We start from the raw sequence: 22160 nt of genomic DNA on the forward strand, positions 1-22160 counted from the left end.
TTCATCATTCTCCCTCTTGAGCCCTGTCTGTGGTATCTGGAGTCAATAGTGGCTGAGGGGCTGGGTGCCAGGTAGGCTCAGTGTGCACAGTATATAGAGAGCCCGTGATTAGCAGGCCGGGCTGCCTCTAGCTCTGTAAACCCATTCTAATCCTCAGCTGCACGTGGACACTGCTAGCAGCTAACAAAGTCAGATGTCTGGATCCACACCTAGAGCTCAATGAACTAGTCTGAGGAGGCCCAGCAGAAGAGCTAAAAACTCCCAGATAGACCAGGTGCAATGACACAACCTTGCACTCTAGAGGCAGAGGTGGAAAGGTCACAAGTTCAAGAGCTGGAGATATGGCTCAATGAATAAGGCATTTCCTTCACAAGAGTGAAGTCAAGAATTCAGATTCCCCAAAACGGATACAAAAGTCTGGTAGGTGTGGCAACCACCTGTATACCAGGACCTGGGAGACAGAGGATCCCTGGGGCAAGCTGGCTAGCTAGACTAGATGGAATAGGCAAACTCAGAGAGCAGGAGAAACCGTTTTTTTTTACAAAGAGAACAATAGTAATAGAGTAATACACTCAACTTCAACTCTGAGCCTCCGCACACATACACCTGTATAGACTCACACACATACATGGGAGTGGGAAGAGAGAGAGAGAGAGAGAGAGAGAGAGAGAGAGAGAGAGAGAGAGAGAGAGAGAGAGAGAGAGGAGTGAGACCTTTAATAGGATGTGAGCCAAACACAGCACTACTTTAGGCTGCATGGGGCCTGGCAAGCTCTTGAACCCATGCACACCCTCACTGTGTCAGCTCATGACCACACAGGCACAGGCCTCATCTGACCCAGGTGGAATCCGCATTCCACTCTAGGGAGTGCCACAGACCTTCGCTGGAGAAGGAACACGACACTCATTCCCAACTACTTGTTCCAACCAGCCCTGACAAAGAGAGCTTATCTTTCTTACCTTTCATGGTGACAAGGCTTGATCAATGACTGGCAACCTGCATAAGGCACACAGTGCCACCAAGTAGTGAGGGGAAGGGTACGAGAAGGCAGGGTTGGGGAGGACAAGTTCAGGTGACCAGGGAAAGAATCCCCTAAACTAGTAATGTGCTATTAGCTTTGTTCTTTGTTTTTCTAACCAAACTAGAAGCCTGTTGAGACAGTCAGCCAGCACCCTCTTTTTCAGAGGGCCTGAAGACATCTTAAATATCTTTCAAAATTAAACCTGGGCATTGAGATAAACAGCCTCATGTTTTCTTTTTTACTTCAAGCACTGTTTAGAAGAGAAATGATCTGAAATGCTCTCAGGCAATTGGTACAATGGAGATGCTGGGAAAATAGCAATTAAGAAGTTCCATTGCTAAGAGAGGGCAGAGAGGGAAAGAATAGGAAGCCTGACTTGTTCCATCAGTCCCCCACCTATAGAAACACAGGACTTGATCAAAGAACCCTATGGTAATATATGGTCCTTATGTCACTTCCCGCCTGCCTGAGTTTTAAAGGTCTTGTTTAAAGGTTTTCTTTATTCACATCTCTCTGACTTTGACCATGTTGTTTCCTTGGACTAAAAATCTCCTGCTCATTCTTTAAGAGGCAGTTATCTATCATCTTCACACAAAGATTTCTTTCCGTTCATGTTTCTTTAGACAAGGTCTTGCTATACATGCTAGACTGTCCTTGAACTTCAAATCATCCTTCCTTGGCCTTCCAAGAGTGGAGATTATAGGCCTATCCACCTTTCTCTTTTTCTTAAGATTAATTTTATTTCTAATTATGCACATGTGTGTGCCTGTGTAGGTATGCACACGTGAGTGCAGGCATCTGTGGAGGCCAGGACAGAGTGTCAGATCTGGAAGTGGAGTTATAGTATACATTCTAGATGGATGCTGGGATCAGTGCATCTGCTTGGCTGCTGACCCATCTCCTGAGCAGACAGCGTTAGGAGACTTGGTTTCTATTCCTCAATCCTACTTCCTCTGCCTAATGATAGTTTCTCAGACTGTAGTGCAGTGATCCTGGGCCACTTTTCTTCTAAGTATACAATGCATATCCCTCAGTCCCAGTGCTGAGGTCCTGAGCAAATAGGCTCAGTGGGGAAGCTTTCAAGAATGGCCAAGTATTTTGTCAAAGTGAGTCCTTGGCTGGAGAGAAGGCTCAGTCATTAAAGGCCAGGCTCACAACCAAAAAGACAAGAAGTGAGGCCTGGATCTGGGGGTGGTGGTACACACCTGTAATTCCAGAACTTAAGAAGAGTAGGAGGGGCTCTAGTACAAGGCCAGCCTGGGCTCTATTGTAAGTTCTAGACTATTTGATGTTCTGGGCTTAGAGCCCATGTCTTAGGAAAAAAAGAAATAGAGAAAAGAAAAAAAGGAAAAAAGAAAAGCCAATTCCCCACCCTTTCCCCTCTTCCTTTCTGATTATTTCCCACATCCTTTAAACCTGTCCTGCCTTATGGTTTGCTTTGAAGCTCCTAGACCCAGCTTTTATTCTTAGAAGAGATGGAAGTGAATCTGTACCCTTTGGAAACCCAAGACTCAGAAGGTCTTGTACCTGGCACTTCCCCCTCTTAGACCCTGGAAACTCCCCGTGAGCACACCTGACTGATGGTTGGAGCTAGAGACAGCAGCACATGGAGAATAAGATGCCTTGACTAGTACCCAGCAAGTCCTGCAGACACAAGCAAGCCCAGTGAAAGCAGGGAGCCTGGCCTGTCAGCAAGTCCCCCGGAGAAGGCCAGACTGCTGACTCACAGGCTCAGAGACTAAATGCCACTGAGATCCGGAGTGAGCATAAGAAACACCAGCAGATGTGCTCAGCGAAAGTTCACATCACCGGTGACAATGGACTGACATGTCTAGCTGCCGGCTCTCACTTGGCCCAGGACTTGGTCTGGGAACTTTCTTCTTCAAGAGAAAGGAGAAGGAGGTCACAGAATGTCTGCTCACACCCTCCCATCTCCAGGCTCTTGCAAACAGCAGTAGGTGCAGTTACCTCCTTTCTCTCCCGAGAGCAGGACCGGCTTCTCTCCACCTTCCGCAGGGCCTGACCTGTAGCAGTTCAAAAGCAGAAGCAGAGATTAAGGCTGCTTGGGAACAACTAGTTTATCACCACAAAAGCTTTTTATTTGCAAACTAGAAAGACAGGACCAATCATAATGAGATGATTCTAAGAAAATGTAGCCTGTTATTATAATGGGGAAATGGCACACTTTTGAAATGGACCAACGGCAAGGAAAATGGTAATTCACACACTCACAGTATTTGACTATAATGAACAAAGCTCTAGCCCTTTAATCTGGGCCATTATCTGCACTCTGAAAGGGCCAAGGGACTGTAGTTTTCCCTGTCGAATTACATTTCTATTAAATTGTTTGGAATTACATAGAACGCCTTCCATAAAAGTGCCTTCTGCTGTGTGCACAGCCATAAACTTAGATGGGTGCATTCCGAGGCGCTGCACCAAACCCCAGACTCACAGCTCAGGTGACGTGCAGAAGTGAATTAGCAGTAATCACATGCGCTTTATGTAATGGGCCATTTCAGAGGGAATTGTTGCTTTTCTGAGAACGCCTTAGACTAGCATTTGAAGGTATGCATACATTCAGGAGGCATCATCTCCTGCAAATGCACCGTTCCAAAAGCATGTTTTCACACCTGTGATGGGAGTGTCCACTAGAAGAGCTCCTGATAAACTGCCTTGGCATTGAAATCTAAAACAGAAGTCATTGTAGTCCGTAAACCTACTAAACTGTCCCACTTGACTCCCAGGTGGCTCTTTATGATTGCCACAACCACACATCATATTAGGTAAGAGCTCTCAGAAGGCAGAAGCAGCAGGCTTAGTGACAGTCCAGTGAGAAAGAGCAGATGGGGGCCAAGTCTCAGACAAAAGCTATTTGTTGTAGATATTTTTCATGTCATCTGCTGCTAAAGTTGGGTCTTGAGTGTCCATAGGTCATGCTTTGAGCTTTTAGGAGGTAGGACATGTCTGGAAGAAGCAGGGGGTTGGCCTTTGAAAGTTATAGCCACCCCTGGTTCTGGCCCGTGTTTTGTTTCCTGGTACGTGCCATGTGAACAGACATGAGAATGCTGTAAGACAAAGCCATCACTGTTCCCATGCCTCTCCTGGCACACTGAGCCTCAAAACTGTGAGCCACAATCAAACCTTGCCTCCCTTATGCTGTTTTTGGGTATTCTGTCCCAGCACCAAGAAAGTGACCAAGATGTCATGTGCCTTGGTCCCAGCTTATGGGTTTATTGGAAGGTTGCAAAACCTTCTGAAGGTAGGGCCCAGGGGAGAGAGGTAAAGTCTTACTGGGAACTGGGCCCTTCTCCTCTCTCTTCGCTTCCTGGGCACCATGAGGTGAATAGCATCCTCCAAATGTTCCCAACACACAGCTGTTGCATAGGTCCAAAATCAATGGGCCCATAGGCCAAGGTTAAAACCTCCCAAACTGTGAGCTCAACCATTTCCTCTACAAACTGATATTCTCAGGAATTTGTTACAGTAACAGAAACCTGGCAACACCTTTGCTCTGCTCAAGATGTCCCCTTAATCCAACCTTTTCTCTTTTCCTCTCTCCACGGTTCACAGGGCTAGTCCCCTGGGGCAACCATGACTATATGTAACCCCCTATGCTCCATATCCTAGTATGTCACACCAGGGATGACACCCCTCCCAGACACAGAATCTCAGCCCCAGGAACTTGAAGTAGCTTTTGATACACAAAGGGAGGGGTAAGATGGGGCTAATCCTGTTTGTGAGCTTTGATGTTGTGCATAGTCCTGGGTTACCTAGGCAGCAGTGTCGGGATGGGAGAGACTGATAGGAAACTTCAGTATGCCTTCAGATCCAGACAACTCCCTTAAGTTTTTCTGACAGTGTATGCTTTCCTTTCCACCTTAAGTCAACAAACTACTTAGAATTCAGTGATCATGAAGAGCCTAGAATCAGGTACTGTGACATGGAGTCCCATGGCGGGGAAGACTAGGGATATATCCAGTGACAGAGTGCTGAGCAAGGCCTGGGTTTCAATCCCAGCAACACAAAAATGATGATGAGGGCAGTTTTATATGGAGATGGGAGTTACATGGGAAGTTTGTACTTTCTGTTTAGTTTTGCTTTGAATATAAAATTGCTTTAAAAAATAAAATTTATAGCTGGAGAAATGTCTCAGTGGCTAAGAGCACATACTGCTCTTGCAGAGGATCCAAGTTCAATTCCCAACACTTCTATCGGGCAGCCCACAACCACTTGTAACTCCAGCTCCAAGGATGCAGACACCCTCTTCTGGTCTTCACAGGCACCTGTTCTCCACCCCTGCCCACCCCACACATAAAGTTTACTAATTTACACACATGTCAATCAAATCAAATCAACCAAAAAGAGACCAGAGTCTTAAGAATCAGGATCTATTTCTTGGGCTAATTTAATCATGACTTCATGAAACCCAATGTTCTGAGACAGGACCTAGAGAGGACATTTCAGAAGCCCTTAGCCACATCTGCTCTGGCTGTCAGCCTGAGGATTCCAAGCAGATCCTTGGGCTCGCTGGCCACATGATATGACAGGTAACCTAGTCTGCCCACACAAAGCAGACCCAGATGGGTCTGAGCTCAAAGAGACACATGGGCTAGAGGCCAGGATGCCAAAAGACAGTGGTGACAGTGCTAGACCAGGGCAAGATGGGTAGCAGGAGGGCAGTTAGGGGTCAGTGAGGTAGCCTATGTCTAGCAAGGTCCTTCTTTCACCAGTCACACCAACTGAGGCTCTGCTCTGGGAGAACACAGAGCAGTCAGGAAGCATTGCTAATCCCAGGCTCTCTGAGACATTAACTGCTTCCTGGATTGTGTCAAAGCTGGATATGGTGGTGCGCACCTTTAACCTCAGCACTTGGAAGGCAGAGGCAGGCAGACTGCTGTGGGTGTGAGGCCAGCTAGAGCCACCTAGTGAGAAGTAGATAAAATGAAATGAAGGTGAGTTTGTCCAACTCACCACTGAGTTTGCTTCATCTCCTGGGGAATGGCCAAATGGGAGCAGAGTGTCTGTCTAGCATGTATAAGGTCTTGTGTTCCATTAGCACACCACAAGCACATACAAATAAAACAAAAACAAAATTTCAACACACAGTTAAAATAAAACTTGAAGGTGGGTCACACAAACTTTAACTACTTTAAAACTTGAAAGCACATCTCTCTACTAGAGTTAATTAAAAGTGTCTTATTCATTAAATTGGAAAATAATTTGCTTATCTTCCAATGAAGATAATGCACTCTAATTGCAAACATTTATATCTAACCTCCCTGGAAGCCGGCTGGGACCTCACACCCAGGAGCCTCTCTCCTGCAGGGAGCTCCATGATGACCACTTCTTGGCAAAGATAGAAGGAATGGACTCAGACTCCACTGCACCTGCCTGCTGGATCTGGCATCTTGGTTGTCTTCCTACTTGTAGCTCATTTATTCTTCCAACAACCAAGAGAGAGAAGTGGGACAAAGTGACATTAATATCAATATACACTGCCTACAAAATGAAAGGGGTGGCTCTCTGCACTCTGCAAGGTGACCTGCCTGCATCAGATCCAGAGCAATAAATAAGGCCAGATGTAAATGCTATGTGTGCGCTTCGCTTTCGAGGACAGATGTGTGCCCGGGGAAATGAAAAGAGACGTGATCCCGCTGAGCTTTTGTAAATAGAACACGTTCCCTCCATTTATGGCTGGAGAAGGGCTTTATCTGCACTTAGGATTTATTGTCAGTGGTTAGGATCCGACACTTCAGTTTTACTTTGCCCTAGATGTAGATAATATTCACCACTACCCATTTTGTGGGAGTCATGTCTTCATCTGAAGTCATCAGGCAAGAGAAAAATCATGTCAAAATGACCCTTAAAAATGAACTTAAGCCACTCATAAGGTACAGGACAGGACACAGCCTTTAGACCCACTGCTGCAGACTAATGCATGTGTGTAAAATCTGATGCATATGGAAATATATAGTAAAAGATAAAAATACACATGCAAAATATATCTTTACGGTAAGGCATTAAACTATCCCCATTCAGCTGCTCCCTCCATTTTTCTCTAGTCAGACAGGGGAAAGAGATGGGGCATACGGGAGGGGAGGGGCACAGCTCCGCATTCATGGAAGGTCCACACCTGGCTGCCACAGCTCCACTATGCTAGCCACCTGTCTGCAGCCAGCTGCTATGGAGAGGCAGCTTCCTGAACACTCACAACCACTTTTGATAACCAGGGATCAGTAAACAGCTTCTATAAAAGGCCACACAGACATTATTGGTGTGTAATGCCTATAAGGTCTCTAGTGCTGATACTTTGCTATTATAGAGTAAAAGTAGTAATAGGTAATAGACAATTAAACAGTACTACTGTTTGAATAAATTTTTATTTACAAAAGTAGTTAGCAGGCCAGATTTGGCCAAAGGCTTGCTTTTATATCTATATATAATTTTGTCGGTGCTGGGGATGGAGTAATTCCTGCTTTAGAGGTATAAACCAGGGAGGTAAGGAGAGGTGAACTGCAGGTGAGCGACTGCAAGGTTTACTCACTGTCTCAAAAGTGCGCCCTTAACTGTTGTCACATCGCTATCACTGGCACCAGGATCACCATAACCATGGGTTGCACCTGTGGCCAGGGCTTAGCATGTGCCAGACACTGGGCTCCAAATGGAAACATGTATCAACTCACAGCCACCTAGGAAAAAGACACCACTAGTACCCAGTGTCAGATGAGGTCATGAGACTCAAAGAGGTTGGGACACTGGCTCAATATTAGGAAGCTAGTAAGCAGAGCAGCCCAGAGGTAGACTATCTTAACCACTATGTGTCACTGTCCCTCAGCCAGGTCATTAAGCCTAGTTTAAGAACAGTGACAGTACAGCAAAGTGCTGGGGAGGTGCATGGGAGAAGCAGTTGTTCTGTGATGCAGCATTTAATCTGTCTCAGGCTCCCAGAGCAATTAATAAAGAGATTAGAAGCAAATGGCTCCCTGGTGAAGCTGGCACTCCCTTCCCGCCAGATGGCTTCCTGAGAAGATCCGGAACAAATGCCAACCATGGAGGGGCAGTCTTGGCATTCCATTTTCCCTTCCGGGCTTTGGAGAATAAAGGTGACTCATGCAAATCCCACAGGCACAGAAAGCCTGGGCCACAGATTTCATTGCAAGGAACTAGAACAAAGGACTCGTTTGTCCCAAGGAGAATGATGGTACTTCCACCTTGTGACCAATGAGACCAAATTATTCGTCCTGCTGTCTGAGTTCGTGTTCAACTTTGTCTGTGTTCATGCAATTTAATTTACCTAAAAGTATCTCTCTCACCTAACTATCTGATGGCAGAACACAAAATAGCTTAGCTCCTTTGGAAAGCACGTTAGCAACATGCTCAGAAGCACAAAGGCCATTTTCCCTTAGAGCTAGCAACATCTTTACTAGAAAGTTGCTGTGAAGTCCACAGTTTTCACAAGCAGGAAGTTTGTGCGTGAGGTATCCAAGGTATCATAATTTGTCAGATAGGGGGCTGGAGAGATGGCTTGGTGTTTGAGAGCACATGGGGTTCTTGCAGAGAACCTGCATTTGGTTCCCAGCACCCATGTCAGGCAGCTTACAACTGACTGGAAGGCAAGCTCCATGGGCTTTGATATCCTCTTCTGGCCTCTGAGGGCACTTGAATCAGTGGAGAACTACTGAAAAGCATGGCAAGCCACAGAGTGGAAAGCAACATTCAAGGGCTGAAAGTTGGGGATCCATGGTAGAGCTCTTGCCTGGTATGCATAAGGTCCTGAGTCCAATGCCAAGTACTGAAAATAAGAAGTGACTAGAATTACTCTTTACTCTTATAAGATCTGCTCTTACATCTAATAAGCTACAGGGGCTGGAGAGATGGCTCAACAAGTAGAAGGCTGCTCTCACAGAGGACCTGGATTCAGTTTCCAGTAGCCAATTATCTGGAACTCCTTGTCTAGGAACCTGATGCCCTCTTCTGGCTTCCATGGGAACTGCAAGTATGTGGTGCACAGACATACCTGTAGGTAAAACACTAATAAAATAAAAGTAAATAAATCCTTTAAAAGGAGAGAGAGCCTTTGTAGGGGGGAGGTCTAGACAGGGTTTCTTTGTAGCTTTGGAGCCTGTCTGTAAACCAGGTTGGCCTCGAATTCACAGAGATCTGTCTGTCTCAATCTTCTGAGTACTGAGATTAAAGGTGTGCATCATCACCGCCCAGCTGCCTTTGCTTTAAGGATGGAAAGGAAGAAAAGAAAGGAAGGGTGGGCTGGGAGATGGTTCAGTGGTTAAATGGTGTTTGGCTCCAAGAGCCTTGAAGCTTGCTGGAAGAACGGCATCTGCAGAAGGACAAATCTCTCAAGAGATGGCTCCAGAATGTGGAAAATAAGAAGGAAGTGATGACAAAACACATTGACAACAGCTCCTTAGCTAAAGCCCATGGGGACCTCCTAATCTGAGGGCAAAGGTTCTGTGGAAAGGCTAGAGAAGATAAAGAGGGGGAAGATTAAAGAAGGCCAGCCAAGATCTATCCCGCAGCAGTGGAGATGCCCTCACTAGACTGACTCTCTCATGACGATGACTCTTGAAAGAAGTAAAACAACTTGCCCAAGGTACCAGAACAAGGAAGGGAATCTAGCAAGTATGATGCCAGCACAGCCCTCAAGACCCAGTGTCATTTCCACCCACACTCCATGTGCCCTTCTCGGCCCCACTTCAACTTCTGTGTGCCTAGGAAGCCTGATTCTGGCTTCCACCTTTTATACTGTACACACACATCAGAGTCAAGCAGATAAAACTACGGTGTGGCAGGACTGGGACAGTGTGGAGAGCGGTTGTCCAGCCTCACAGGGAGCTCAGCTACAAGACGGGTTTCTGTGAGCCTTCTCTTCTAGCTTTTTTGGACTTTTGTTGTTGTTGTTAAAGACCCAGGCTGACCTTGAACTTCAGGCAATCCTCCTGCCCCAGCCGCCTCAGCACTGAGATTACTGGTATATACCACCACACCTGGCTTGTTTTGTCAGTTTTGATTTTTCCAGAGAAATTGTTAAATCAGTGTTATGAGAAAGCTTTTGGTTTTTAAAAGTTGAGTCAGGTGGTGGTGGCGCATGCCTTTAATCCCAGCACTCAGGAGGCAGAGGCAGGCGGATCTCTGTGAGTTTGAGGCCAGCCTGGTCTACAAGAGCTAGTTGCAGGAGAGGCTCCAAAGCTACAGAGAAACCCTGTCTCGATTTTTAAAAAAAAGTTAGTAAATTATTTTTATTACATTTATTTTGCAGGTGTGGTGGGGTTGGCTAATTTGGAAGTCAGAGGACAACTGTGGGAGTTGGTTCTCCCCTTTCACCATGTGGGTACCAGGGGTCAAACTCAGGCTTGATAGCAAACATCTCTACCCACTGAACCATCCCACTGGCCTGATAAATGATTTCTAAAAATTCAAAACAGGTCTCCACTTTCCAACCTAACAGGTAACTGTGGTGGCTTGAATTAGAATGACCATATATTTGAATGCTTAGTCACTAGGAAGTGGCACTATTTGAGAAGGATTAACAGGCATAACCTTGCTGGAGGAAGTGTGTCACTGGTGGTGGATTTGGAGGATTCAATAACCTGCAGCAGGCCATCTCTCTGTCTCTGTCTCCCTCTCCTCTATGCTACTTGTAGATCAAGTTATAAACTGTGAATCCCATGCCTGCTGCCATGTTTTCTGCCATGATGACCATGGACGGACCTTCTGAAACTGTTAGTAAGCCTAATTAAATGCTTTCTTTTATGAGGTCATGGTGTCTCCTCTAGCAATACAGCAGTAAATAGGCAGGAAACTGGAAAATTACTTCTTTCCCAGTGACAGTCAGCCACTCCTGTTCATAGGCCCATATGTGTGCAGATTCAATTAACAGCAAAGAGAAAATACTTGGGGAAAGCATAGTTACAACATGCAGTACTTTTCTTGTCACTGTTCTCTAAACACAGCGTAAATTGTTTCTCACAGTGTTCACATTGCACTAGGTGCTGTAACCTAGAGTGGGGTCAGAAGAGAAGGAAAGGAGCACACAGGTTATACTTAAACACACCCAGAAGACTTCATCACCTGTGGACTTCACCACGGGGGGCCCAGATCAGGGTCCTACAGATACCAAGGGACATTTCTTTACCTCTAAGTCCAAGAGCCCCTTTTGAGGAAACTTAAAAGGATCTGCTAGAAATCCACTAGACAAGAGCAGGAGCCAGGTAAAGGCTTGCTTTGCTCCCCACGTGTCCCAAGGAAGAGCTGGGCCTTTAGGCTACACTCCACTCTGAAAGCCTGAAACCATATTTCTGTCACTCTTCCTTTGCATTTTCCTTGTAACTGGAATTCCCAGGGCCCAGTTTACTGCCAAATCACCTGAGATAAACAAGTCATGCTAAGACCTTCCTCTCCCTTCCAAATCCAAATCGCAGCTGGCAGCTAGAAGTGGAATTTATAAGCTGCACGGCATGCTTTGCATTGGCTTGCAGCCTCACACCCAGCTGTCTGAGAGCAGAACAAGGCAGCATGGCAGCTGAGACTGCTAGTCCTGGGTGGCAGCATCTACCTGTCTAGGGGTCTCAAGTCCACCATCAGGGACAAGAAAGACAATGTATAAACAACTTATAAACTGGGAGGTTTATGCCCTCTGCCCATATCTACTGAGATTCAGGGATCCGGGCTTGTTCTCTGAACTCTGGCTCCCAAATACAATCTTCAATCTCTTTCACTGTTCCTCTTCTAGCCCCCGGCTCTTCTTCTAGCTCCTGAACTCCCCCGGCCCCTTCACTCTGTAGCCCAAGCTGACCTCAAACTCAATCCACGTGTTCTCCATCACTCCCAGCTCCAGCCTCCAGTCTTGCCCAGATTTTCCAGCAGCAGCTAAGCAGAAGCTCAGAGCCAGCAAGGTAGCTCAGCAGGAAAAAAACTTTCTGCCAAACTTGAGGACCAGAATTCTAACTCTAGGAGATCCACATGGTAGAAAGAGAAGGACTCTCAAGCTGGGCAGGGGCAGTGGTGATACACGCCTTTACTCCCAACACTCCAGAGGCAGAGGCAGGTGAATTTCTGTGAGTTCAAGGTCAGCCTGGTTTACAGAGCAAGTTCCAGTGCAGGCTCCAAAGCTACACAGAGAAACTGTTCTCGAAAAACCAAAAAAATAAGAAACAAAAAAAAAGAACTCTCATTCTTATCTTCTAACCACTATGTGTACACACACACACACACACACACACACACACACAGGCACACCCATGATAGAAAGAGAATGACTCTCACAGTTTATCCTCTGACCTCTATGTACACACACACACACACACACACACACACACACACACACTCTAAAGGGCACACCCATGATAGAAAGAGAATGACTCTCACAGCTTATCCTCTGACCCCCAAGTGTACAGACACACACACACACACACACACACACACACACACACACACACACAAATGTAATAAAATCTAAAAACAACAGAAGCTGATAGATAGAGCCTTTGTTTAACAGGCACAAGGCCCTAGGTTCCAGCATCACAGACAGAAAACCAGAGTAGACAATTTTTTTTTCTTGAGACAAGGTTTCTCTGTTTAACAGTCCTAGTTGTCCTAGAACTAGCTCTTGTAGACCCAGGCTGGCCTCGAACTCACAGAAATTCACCTGCCTCTGCTGCCCAAGTGCTGGAATTAAAGGCATGTGCTACCACCGCCTGACCAACAATTAGCTTTCAACTCAAAGGGTTACAGCTCCTCTAGTAAACTCACCCTCATGCCTCCTATCATAAACCCCCACAAACACTGGTTTTTTTAGATGGGGTCTCAACCATGTTGTCCTAGCTGGCCTGGAACTTGCTAAGTAGACCTTGAACTCACAGAGCTCTACCTGCCTCTGCCTCGTGAGCAGTAGGACAAAGGCTACATCCCCATCCCATCTGCCCTTTGCTCCTTATGTGCTCATGGCCTGTCTCTTCCACCAGGCTGCTATGGGGCTTTATGAAAACTCAATTCTCCGTACCTAGAATGATGCCTAGACTGCAGTGAGCATCAGCAGATGTTTCTAGAATGAACGGACAAAGCTGAGAGGGGCATGATCATCTTCTGTGAGAAGTACTTTCTGGATCTGACACACTTTCCCAATCTCCCTGCCCACCCCAACTGCTTTCTGATGTGGTGGAACAGAATGTAAGGAATGTGTTTGACAATCCACTGAGGACCACTAGGAAATGAGAGAGGTAAGAGACAGCTACACTTTTTTTTTGAGACAGGGTTTCTCTGTAGCTTTGGAACCTCTCCTGGAACTAGCTCTTGTAGACCAGGTTGGCCTCAAACTCACAGAGATTTGCCTGCCTCTGCCTCCCAAGTGCTGGGATTAAAGGCCTGCACCACCACCACCCGGCTGACAACTACACTTCTATAACGTAACCAGTGGCTTCTGTGGAAACAGAATTCCCAGGCTGAAAGGGATTCTGGTCTATCTCTACATGGGTCACAAAGTTACTAAACCCATTCTCCTTCCACAACCTATCTGGCCCCTTCCACCCATGGGATTGCCACACAAAGCAAGATGACCCCCAAATGACCTACTCAACTGCCATGAAAAGTGTATGAAAACCTAAAGAATCCTGATAAAAAAGTATGTGCCTTCCACAGACAGACGTTTTGGAGGGACTTAGTTTTGATTTGGTTTAATCTTTGGATACAAGGTTTCTTTATGAAGCCCAGCAGGCTTTGAAATGACAACCCTCCTGCTCCAGCCACCCAAACAGCTTAGGTTGCTGCTGTGTAACACCATAGCTGGTTTTCCTAGTGTCTGCCAAATGCCCAGCATCCCCCTCAATCCCTACAAATGGGGGAGGTAGCTTTTTTTTAAGTCAGAATTTGCACACATACCCCAGTCCAATCAAGCTCAATCCTACTTCCTCCTCTACAGAAGCTTGAAGGGTAGTAAAGCACCCATAGAGGGAGGTGGCCTGACCCTCTTTTATGGGGTTTCATAGCTTGTTCCTCCAGGCTTAAAACAAAAGATGCACAGAAGAGTTCATAAATAGAGATACTGAGAAAAGAGTGGGGGAGATGGGCTGGAACAGACTGGGTAGTGCCCCCATCCTTGGAAGTTACTATTATCAGGCTCTAGGCTCCTGTGAGCCTTAAGTAAGCCTTCATATCTGATAAATAACAGTGATCAGGCTAGATCCAAGAATCACTTAGTAGCTCAATCTGGGCACAGATGTTAGTCTAGTCTCTATAACATATATGTGATATATATATATATATATATATATATATATATATATATTCAGCCAACAGCTAAAACTTGGGAGAATTCACATCTCAAAATCTCAAGTTCTGTACTCTTGTGAAAAATTGCAAAGATCTGGTGGTGCAAGGCCTGTCATCCTGCCTGGCAGAGCTGAAGCTGCCAGATGGTATAGTGCCCTCCCATTCCCACTCCTACCTTTCCTGGTTGTCTCCCTGCATCTGAGGTCAAGTCCAAAGTCTAGGGGATTGGTCCCTCCAGCAGTATCAGAAAAGCAAAGGCTCTTGTGTCAGAACCAATGATCACAAGAGCAACATTGTCACCAAAGACAATAACACAAATATACTTCATATGCCAGATTCTTTGCCTTGGGACTTGGCACACACACACTTCTTATAAATGCCCTAATGGGGAGACACTGTTAGTATGGGTTTTGTGTGCATGTGTGTGTGTGTGTGTGATTCCTGTGGTTTGGTTTTATTAATTTTCTAGACAGGGTTTCATGATCCTTCTGCTTCCATTCTCCAAGCACTGGCATTAGAGATGGGCACCACCACACCAGACGGGACCACACAACGTTCAGCTTTCTGTTTTATAGACTGAGGAAATCACGTGCTTTGAGAAACTAGCAGGCAGATCTTCGTGGTCTGAGCATGCCAAGCAGGCTTGGGAGTCACAAGGCACTGAAGGAGCGGCTGTCAGAGAAACCTTGGCCACAGCAGTCGCTTAGATCATGTCTCTTACTTGGCCTTGTAGACTTCACAATTTGTGACCCCTGGAATCCTTTGAGCACTGAGACAATTCAAGGTCCCCAAAATGAAACTCTGGAATAGAGCCATTAAGTCCCTTCCAGCTAAAACCTGTGATTTTAACTTACAAAGTACCTAAAGGACATTGTTTTCTTTGATGAGGAAATGTACACATAGACACACACACACACACACACACACACACACACACACACTAAACTACACTAGAAAATCTATTAAGGGCTTCAAGGTAGCGGTGGGCTCCATGGCAAGGCAGTTGTTAGGAATGAACATAAGTTCACCGAGCTGATAGCTGGAGACAGGATACTAGTTGGAAAGCAAGGAAGAGGCCACCAGGTCACAGCAGAGGGACTTTGGTCAAAGTATGGTATCAAGCCTGGGCTGAACCATTCTACAGGCCAGTGTCTGGGGAAGTCAAATTTGATCATTAGAGAAACTAAGGAATGCAAAATGTTTGGAGACTTAGCTATGAATCTGCTTCCTGGTGATTATCCAGAAATCCTCCAGGGGACAAAAAGGCTAATCTTTTCCTGGTTCAAGGTCAATTCAGTAAACACCCATTTGCCAGGCCTCAGAATACAACAGAAGAGTGTCTCCACTTCTAGAGGGAAAAGGGCATGAAGCCAAGCCTGGTACAGCCTGGTAGAAGCCTCCTGGAGAGGAAGAGGTATTTCTGCGTACTGGAGCCTATCACCCAGTCTGGGGGGAATGACTTGAGAGGGTACAGCTGGTCAGGCATGCACCACAGGTAAGGCAGAAAGCTGGGAAAGAATGTGGCATGCTCAGGAGTGGAGAGCTGCCTGTGGTAGCTTGGGTGAAATCTCAGGTGTCTACAGAGAAGGCCAGTATGTGTCATGCCACATGTGAGCTCCTGATGACTGGTGCCACCAGCCAGAAGGGGACCAAACCGAATACATATCTGAGATCAACAGTGAGCCACTGTTCATTACTGAAGGACTGGGCCTACGTAACAAGGCAGGCTCAGTGTAGCCAAAGTCCCTTATCATGAGAATGGAACATTCAGGGACTCATGTAAAATCACAGTTTTGAATTGAGAAAATATAGCTAGGGGCCCAATACAACCCAGTATAAAACTTCAGGACAGGAGTAGGTGTCCACAATAAGAGTTGGCACTGAGCAGGACTGCTTTTCTAGAGAAATTGTCCAAATAAAGGGGGCACATTCATAGGTCACTTGTAGCTGCAAGGGCGAGGTTTTTAAAAACCTACAAGACACTGGGAGTTCATAGCTTCTTGTTTTGCTTTTTGAGATGGATTTGGCTATGTCGCCCAGGTTGGTGTGGAACTCAAGACCCTCTTGCCTCAGCCCCCCACCACCACGTGTGCTGGGGTCACTATACTCCCTGGCAGTCTTATCTCCTCATCTTTAAAGTGCTTAGAAGTGGCTCTTCGATCCTTCTCTACTCCTACTTGGGAACAGAGGCACAGTCACAGGGCCATACACTGTGAGCCCAAAGGCAGTTAAACTGAGCAGCAGAAAGCTAACTCCACAGTGGGGACTATCCCATCACAGTCTTCCCCAGCCTCGTGAGGAGGCTGAGCTGTGTGTGCCAGCGGTGACACTCTACGATGCAGACTCTTTAGATAAGTTGTTGCTCTGCAGCCTTCCAGCTGCAATTAAGATAAGTACAATCACAGTGGCATATTGAATTATCTAGAATTTAAATCAGATTGGATCCTCTATGGCAGCAGTTGGCAAAATGACTCTGGACAGGGCCAGACAGTTAAGTATTTTGGTTTCATAGGCAATATGTTCTCTGCCGAGACCACTCAGCTCTGCCACTTTAGTTTGAGACTGGGCATAGTTGTGTTCCAATAAAACTTTATTTACAAAAGGAGGGGCAAAATGCTTTGTGAAAGGAGTGATCTTTATAAATATTCTCTCCTAGACTCCCATACTGGACTGTTGTCACCCATTTGCATAACTTTTTTACTAGCCTATGAGTTCAGTGAGTCAGAAACTATCTTACCTCTTCTCAGGTACTATGTGTACCATGATATAAACCCAACAGTCTGCGGGGACCTCTGAGGTATTCACTGTTGGAAGAGGCCGCTTGTTCATTCCTAGATGCCAAGACCACAAAATAATCGCACAGAAATCTGTATCAGTTGTAATAATGTTTGGCCAATGGCTTAAGCATACTTCTAGCTTGCTCTTATATCCTAAACTAACCCATTTCCATTAATCTTTGTATTGCCAAATGGCTATGGCTTACTGGCAAGGTTCCATCATGTCTGTTCCTGGTGGAGGCTACATGGCTTCTCCCTGACTCTGCATATATCATATAAATATATATATATATATATATATATATATATATATATATATATATATATATATCTTCCAGCCTGGCTATATTCTGTTAAGCCATTGGCCAAAAGCAGCTTCTTTATTTATTAACCAATAAAAGCAACACATAGACAGAGGACTTCCCATATCAATTCACAGCCCATAAAAGTAACAGGACTGTGACTTTAGAGGCTCAAGCAGGTGAGAGGCACAGGGCACTGAGTGGCACTGGAAAAGATGTCTCCCTCTCAGTGTACCTCTACTTGAGAGAGTGAGAGAGTAATTCCCATGCAGAATTAGAGTCCAGTATTGGGCTGGAGAGATGGCTCAGAGTTTAAGAGCACTGACTATTCTTCCAGAGGTCCTGAGTTCAATTCCCAGCAACCACATGGTGGCTCACAGCCATCTATAATGAGATCTGGTGACCTCTTCTGGCATGCAAGCACACATAGAGTCCAGTATTATTAGCCTCTTGATACTTCAAAACACCTGATTAGCTGTGGGTGAGAAATCTCCCTACTTTTCAAGGCTGACAACTAGTGCTAATATTAAACGTTCTGAGTCTAACATTATGAGTCAAATATGTCTGTAGAATGACTCCACCAGGTTAATCTGCAACCCTTGATGTGCAGAATTCATCTTTTGCTACTTCACCTTGTGTGTGTGTGGGTACATGTATGTGCATGAGCGTGTACAGACCAGAGGACAATCTCAAGTGCCTTTCCTCAGGTGCTGCTCATCTTTCTTACTAAATTTATATTTATTTTGTGCATGCATTTGTATGTTTATATATGGGGGTCAAAGACAACTTGTTAAAATCTGGGTCTGAGGGATCAAACTCAGGTTGCTGGGCTTGTCAGAAGATGCCTTTTCCTGAGTCATTGCAGCAGCCCTAGTCCTTTCTCTCAGACAGGATCTCTCCCTGATGGAGCTCACCATCTCCTCAGTGCCAGGACTACAGACACACCCAAATGCCCAGTGGATTTTGGAATTAAACCCAGATTTTCACACTTATAAGGAAATTAGTTTACCACCTGAGCTATATCCACACTTGCTACCTCTTTTTTTTTTTATTTATACATATGTCTGTTCATGCTCTGCATCTGAAGATGCTAGCAGAGGCCAGAAGAGGGTGTCAGATCCCCAGGAGCTGGAGTCATGGGTGGTGACTCACCCAATATAGATGCTGGAAACCAAACTCCCTATGTGTCTTAGTTAGGGTTTCTATTGCTGTGAAGAGACACCACAAACATGGTAACTCTTATAAAGTTTTCTATATATTTAATTGCATGGCTTACCATTTCAGAGGTTTAGTCCATTATCATTACAGCAGGACATGATGACATGTAGCAGACATGGTGCTGGAGAAGTAGCTGAGATTCCTACATCTTGCAGGCAACAAGAAGTGATGTGAGATACTGGACATGGCTTGAGTATATATGTGAGACCTCAAAGCCTGCCTCCACAGTGACACACTTCTTCTAATATGACCATACCTACTTCATCAAGGCCACACTTCCAATAGTGCCACTCCCTTTGGGAGCCTAGTCTGTGAACCCTCCTCACTATGCTTCTTCCATATTTTGGAACAGTAATGTATAACCTGTGCCATTATATGTTGGAAGTTTGTAATCTATTTTTTGATTTTTATAGGGGATTACCAGTTAAGAGATTACAAGAATTTCGTAAGAGACTTTGAACTTTGGACTTTAAAACATTGTTGAGGTTATGATAGTCTATAAGGACTTTTGAAGTTGAACTAAATGCATTTTGCATCATGATATGGTTACAAGCTTATGGGGGCCAGGGAGTGGAATATGGTGGTTTTAAAGTAGTTGGCCCTCATAAACTCATAGGGAGTGACACTATTAGGAGGTGAAGCCTTGTTGAAGTACATGTGGCTTTGTTGGAGGAAGTGTGTCACTGTGGAGGCAGGCTCTGGGGTGGGGTCTCTCATACACATACACACACACACCACACATATACTGAAGCCATGTCCAGTGTCTCAGACCACTTCCGGTTACCTATCAAGATGAAAGAACTCCCAGATCTTTCTTCAGCACCATGTCTGTCTGCATGCTGCCTTGCTCCCTGCCATGATGATAATGGACTAAACTTCTGAACTATAAGCAAGCCATCCCAATTAAATGTTTTTCTTTATAAGAGTTGCCATAGTCATGGCAATAGAAATCCTAACTAAGACACTCTGGAAGAGTAACAAGTGCTTATATCCACTGAGTCATCTCCCCACCCCTACATCTCATTTTAAGACTGAGCACTGGTCCAGTGAGATGGCTCAGTGGGTAAAGGCACTTGCTATCAAACCTGATGAACTGACTTTCATTTTCCAGACCCATATGGTAGGAGAGAACTGACCCCTTAAGTTGTCCTGACTCCACATATGTACTGTATGTTGTGGCAAGTCACACATACACACAATTTAAGAAAAGATTAATCACTTTTACAGTGTTTTTTTTTTTTTTTGGTACCAGGGAAGGAATACAGTATCCAGCACACGCTAGGCAACCATTTTCCACCGAGCAGCACCCTGAGCCCCAGAAAAAGAAAAAAAATCTGAAAATGGGAATAAAACTAAGAAAGGTAATATGCAACTTTAACCTCAGCACTTGGGGAAATCGAGTTCAAAGTCATCCTCACTACACAGTAAATTCAAGGTTAGCCTATGTTATATGAGGTACTATTGAGAGAGAGAGAGAAAAAGAGAGAGAGAGAGGTATAATAAATCCATATAATGAATCCCCACACTCCTCACTGGAATCATTTATTTTGCCATCTCTAGATCCTGCTGCACAAACACACTGATATGTTGAGTCACTACCTAAACGCCACAAAAACAAGCAGAGCACATGTGCCAAGCTCCTGGAAGCTGAAGTTCTATACAGGGTGGAGTGGTTGCTGGGTAGAAGAGAAAAGGCACCTGGAGGTGTGAAGAAGAAAGAAAAGAAGACACGGAACATAGGCACATATTTATTTTGCCAGCTGAAGACCAATCTTCTGGTTATTTCTTGCCTGGTTTAAGAAGTAAAGAAACAGAAACATCCCTAGGAGCCTGGTATGGACCACACAAGGTCCGAACTCCTGTGCTGCTGACTGGCGGTATGCTCCCAGCAAAGCCTCGGGGGTTCCCGCTGCCTGGTCTGCAGTTTGGGATCATCTAGACAAGCCAGGCAAAATTTCAGCTTGACATTATTAATCTTTGAGAAAGTTTGCTAAGCAAATGGTCGGTATCAACAGGGGAAACGCTGAATATTTGCTTTCAGGGCAGCAAAGACAAATGAACCAACTTTAAAATCCTTTCTAATGGCACTGATGTGGTGAGTCTTTCTCTAATTATCATGTTCCCCAAAGACCGAGTACAATCATTTTTTCTTTAACCATCTCACTGGAGAAAATGAGACTTTAATACAAAGGCGAACATTTTCATAGGTGGAGGATGCCTGTATGGTCAATTACCTTCATGAGCATAAAAAATAGCAACCACAATTTTTGTGTGGGGGGGGGGGTGGGGGGAGTGGTTTTGAAACAGGTTTTCTCTGTGTAGCTTTGGACCCTGTCCTGGAACTCACTCTGTAGAGAAGATTCACCTCGCACTCACAGAGATCCACCTGCCTCTGCCTCCCAAATGCTGGGATTAAAGACCTGTACCGCCACCGCACGGCACGCAAAATTCTTCTAAACAAAGAGTACACTTCTGTGTTAGAGACTGCTGATTGATCAGGGTTTAAGATTGACCTTGATTTAGTTAGCTTAATCTAGTTCCAGGTCAGACTGGGCTACAAGAGTCTTGGGGACAGAAGAACAAAGGGAAACGGGAATAGAGAATGCCTGTTCTTTTCAGCAGCAGTTTGCAAGAAGTCTGCCCATCTGCTGGCACCAATACCATCAGCTATCACTATGAATACTTTCTTCTGTTTTCCTTGTTTGAGACGGGGGTGCTATGGACATGAGCTGCTCCTGAACTCACAATCTTCTTGTGTCAGCCTCCCAAGTGCTGGATTATAGTGTGCACCACCACCACAGCTGGCCTAGAAACATTTCACCGTCATATCCATCTCATGGACAGGAAAGCAGGCTCAGAGAAGGTGCAGCTGAGATGACAATCCAGGGTTACTTAGACCAAATTTGGAGCATCATACAAAATACAACACAGAGATGGAATAGCCTCAGTCAAACCAATGGGCCAGAGAAAAGCAGGCACAGCAGACTACAGAACAAAGCACAGCCCAGCCTGAGACTTGCTAGACATTTAAACTATGAGTTTAGGAAGCAAATGTTTTTCTAATAAGATCACTGGCCTACTTAGTTGACTAAAATCACAATTCACTCACAGTGTGCTGTTATGTTCAGTCACAGATCACACACAGGTCTGTAATGATTAGGTGTAAAAGTGCCGGGCATGGTAGCACACACCTTTAATCCCAGCACCCAGGAGGGAGAGAAAGGCACGATCTCTTTTTCTGTTTGTTTTTGAATTTTTTTTCCAAGATAAAGTTTCTCTATGTAACAGCCCTAGCAGTCCTGGAACTAGCTCAGTAGACCCAAGTGTGGGGATTAAAGTTGTCTGCCACCACCAACCGCCTAGCTAAGGCAAGATCTCTTGTAGACCAGGCTGGTCTCAAACTCACAGAGACTCTACTGCCTCTGCCTCCCACGTGCTGGGATTAAAGGCATGCACCACCGCTGCCTGGCTGATCTCTTTATGTTTGAAAGCAATCTCGTCTACATAGTGAGTTCCAGGCCAGTCACAGCTACATAGGTGAGTGTCTCAAAAATCAAAAGA

The 22160-nt window shown here is 45.3% G+C and overlaps 1 protein-coding gene across 5 annotated transcripts in view; it reads right to left on the reverse strand.

The window, feature by feature from the left end:
- The window catches only part of Katnip (katanin interacting protein), a 172329-nt gene that overhangs the window by 145274 nt on the left and 4895 nt on the right, over window positions 1–22160 (reverse strand). For 4 of the 5 annotated variants that reach the window (XM_048460573.3, XM_085693049.2, XM_085693047.2 and 1 more), the window contains exon 2: window positions 2990–3045. The exons of the other annotated variant lie outside the window; for it this stretch is intronic. In XM_048460573.3, the coding sequence (XP_048316530.3) occupies window positions 2990–3045 (56 nt within the window). The remainder of the gene's footprint in view (window positions 1–2989; window positions 3046–22160) is intronic. 5 annotated transcript variants of the gene reach the window in all.

Source organism: Myodes glareolus, chromosome 7, assembly GCF_982192425.1.
Source record: "Myodes glareolus chromosome 7, mMyoGla1.1, whole genome shotgun sequence".
Classification (NCBI taxonomy): domain Eukaryota; kingdom Metazoa; phylum Chordata; class Mammalia; order Rodentia; family Cricetidae; genus Myodes; species Myodes glareolus.